This window comes from Lithobates pipiens, unplaced genomic scaffold, assembly GCF_037356315.1.
Source record: "Lithobates pipiens isolate NorthernLeopardFrog02 unplaced genomic scaffold, aLitPip1_a1.2 Scaffold_8, whole genome shotgun sequence".
In the NCBI taxonomy this organism is placed as follows: Eukaryota; Metazoa; Chordata; class Amphibia; order Anura; family Ranidae; genus Lithobates; species Lithobates pipiens.
Window position 1 is genome coordinate 628851589 of NW_027507903.1, and position 3607 is coordinate 628855195.

At 38.2% G+C, this 3607-nt stretch overlaps 1 protein-coding gene across 1 annotated transcript; it reads right to left on the reverse strand.

Annotated features, from left to right (window-relative positions):
- Window positions 1-385: 385 nt before the first annotated feature.
- LOC143962403 (olfactory receptor 11L1-like) lies at window positions 386-1309 on the reverse strand. Its single transcript, XM_077471686.1, has one exon. The coding sequence runs from the start codon at window positions 1307-1309 to the stop codon at window positions 386-388; it is 924 nt and encodes a 307-aa protein (XP_077327812.1).
- Window positions 1310-3607: the final 2298 nt, after the last annotated feature.

The window sequence follows — 3607 nt, forward strand, 5'->3', positions numbered from 1 at the left end:
TATATATAAATATAAATATATAAATATATATATATATCTCAATTGGTGCACTTTGCATATTTTTTTAAGGAAATTATTATTTTTTGATGGTAAAAGGTATTTTGTGCATTTCAATAAAAGTGGCACTTGGTTGCCTTTTACATACTTTTTTACTCCTTTTGTGCCATTAGATTCCAAGGGGGTGGCTCATATTGCACCAGTTGCATATTCTCTTTTTTCTATATACATAATTACATTGGTAAAAGCTGAAGCAACGTCCCTATGTAAAAAAAAAAAAGCCATACTTGAAATTCTTCATTAAATTCTGATCATATTTACCAATTTTTCACTGATTTCAGTTCATTAAAGAAATTGTATAAGAGAAATATTAGAGAAAACCTCAATGTCATTTTGGTTTATTGACAATATTTGTGATGGCTTTCCAAATGTCTTTGTTCCTCAAGCTATATATGATGGGGTTAAGAGACGGTGTAACAACAGCATAGATCATGGTAAGAATTTTGTTCATAGTCAGTGAGTGCAGGGAGGCTGGAAATATGTACGCCACTATCACTGTGCCGTAATAAAGGCACACAGCAGTCAGGTGGGAGCTGCAGGTGAAGAAGGCCTTTTGTCTTCCTGAAAGTGATGACATTTTCAAAATCGCTTTAGCAATATAGACGTATGATATCACAATGGCCAGGAATGGGAATAGAACTCCAGGGACACACAACAACTTGATTTGCATCTGAATAAAAAAGACATCTGAACAAGAAAGATCCAATATAGGAGCAAGGTCACAGAAGAAATGGTCAATGATATTTGGTCCACAGAAATTTAAGCCACCTATACTTACAGATAAAATAAGAGAATAAATAAAACTTGGTGTCCAAGCCATTATGGACAGTTTCTGGCAGAGCCCACCCCCCATTGTTGAAGCATAATGCAGTGGGTTACAGATGGCCAAATATCTGTCATAAGACATCACTGTCAGAAGAAGACCCTCTGAGCATTCTGAAAGAACAAAGAAAATATATTGAATGATACATCCTGCTAAAGACATGGTCCCCCCTTCCTTGAGGACAACATGAAGTGTGCTTGGAATGCTGTCAATGCTCAGTAAGAGGTCACATAGAGAAAGCTGTGAGAGAAACGAGTACATGGGAGATTTGAGATTCTTGCTGTAAAACACCAGAATGATAATTAGGGCATTCCCACATAACGAGACACAAAAAGCCAAAAGCAACAAACAGAAGAGTAAAAACTTGTAATTATGGAGATTCTGGAATCCAAGAATATGAACTGTGGTGACATTGTTCTTTATCTCCATTAACACGAAAGTCAAACAGGTAATGGAATGCTGAAATCAGAAGGTTTTAAGTCATGTTAAAAGGGATAAAATAATTTGTTTAAATTATCATTCCTTCCACTTTGATTCTGAAACATGAAAATCAGGATAATGTGGGTGGATCCCAACTGATTCATTCATCTACAGTATGTCCTTGGTAGTGATCGAGAGATCTATAAACAATTTTCATTTCTGTTTCCTGCCACATTCATGCTACACCATGTTGTTCATTTCCACATATGAATCTTAAGAAATATGTTGTGCTTAAAATTGTGTGTGTATTTAACCACTTACAGACCGGACCATTTTGCTGGTCAAAGACCAGACCACTTTTTGCGATTCGGCACTGCGTCGCTTTAACTGACAATGGCGCGGTCGTGCGACGTGGCTCCCAAACAAAATTGACGTCCTTTTTTTCCCACAAATAGAGCTTTCTTTTGGTGGTATTTGATCACCCCTGCGGTTTTTATTTTTTGCGCTATAAACAAAAATAGAGCGACAATTTTGAAAAAAACGCATTATTTTTTACTTTTTGTTATAATAAATATCCCCCAAAAATATATAAAAAAACGTTTTTTCCCTCAGTTTAGGCCGATACGTATTCTTCTACATATTTTTGGTAAAAAAATCGCAATATGCAATTATTGATTGGTTTGCGCAAAAGTTATAGCGTTTACAAAATAGGGATAGTTTTATAGCATTTTTATTAATAATTTTTTATTATTTTTTTTTTACTAGTAATGGCGGCGATCAGCGATTTTTATTGTGACTGCGACATTGTGGGGGACCCATCGGACATTTTTGACACATTTTTGGGACCATTGTAATTTATACAGTAATCACTGCTATATAAATGCAGTGATTCCTGTGTAAATGACACTGGCAGTGAAGGGGTTAACCAGTGGGTGGCAGTGTAGGGGTTAAGTGTTCCTAGGGGTGTGTTACTAACTGTGGGGGGTTGGGCTTTCATTTAGTGAACACTGATCTCTGCTCCAATCACATGGAGCAGAGATCAGCGTCACTAGTTGCTAGGCAGAATGGAGAAATGCTGTTTACACGGCATTTCCTCCATTCAGCCGTCCCGTGAGACGATCGCGGGTATGCCCGCGGCGATCGAGTCTGCGGGTCCCGTGACCGGTCTCACCGGGGTCCCGACCGGCGTGGCAGGGCGGCATTGAAGATTGGACGTACCTGTACGCCAATATGCCTGCCCGTGCCATTCTGTCGACGTACATCGTCGTGCGCTGGTCGGGAAGTGGTTAATGTGCACAGTACACGTTGAGAAATTAAAATATATCTAAGGCCATATTTTTATTTTATTTTGGGTAACGTATAGCAAAGATAAATTCTCTCCGGTAAATGTGTGCCATTGAGTAGGTTTCCTTGCTCTTTCTGTCCTGTAGCCTGTCACCAGGAAGTAATAGGAAATCACTCCAAAGAGAGAAGATATTGGCTTGTAGATGAGACAAAGGAAGATTTCTCCTCTATTCTTGTCCTGGTGATGGCTCGGCATTTTGGATTTCCCATCACCTTCTGTCCTTCTGACAGTGAGTATCAGGAGAATCTGCAATTAAAGCCTATTGGGGATTTTAAACCTCTCCCATGTTATCCAAAATAAAAAAGAAAGTTCTGCCTTTGGGTGCACTTTAAAATTTTCTTACTCTCTGTTTATCATTAGGTTTATTTCCTCCATGCTAATGTGACATTTGGTGTTTCTTAAGCCTGTCCTCAAGTCCCAGTAATAGTTTCTACTTGTGGATATTCACACACATTTCAAAATAGCATTTCTGAGACACACGTTAGTCTACTTGTATTTGCCTTAGAAACACACAATGCTGTTGAGGCTTGAGACTGGTTTTTAAAGTGGAACTCAATTTTTTAAATTTATTGCTGAGCATGTTTAAAAATAAAAAAGCAGTTTTTTTTTAAATACTCACCTTTAATCCAATGTTGCAATGCAGATGCCACCAGCCTTCCAGGTTGGATAATGGTAAGCAATATTTAACCTACTTCCTCTGGGCCTAGACAGTCATCATTATTGGGTCTCACAGTAATCAAGAGTGTCACTCAATACAGAAGGAAGGAGTGCCAATCACCACCAAGAACGAAGAAGGACCTCTCTGGATAAGCCTGAAGAGCTTGGTTAAAAAAGGTGTATACGGTATATAATAAAGCAACAGTGTTTTATTGTCAACGTTTCTATGGAGTTCAGTCCCTTTCCCAAGACTTTGAGTTTCATAAAAACATTGACAGTAAAACACTGTTGCTTTGAGTTATCTC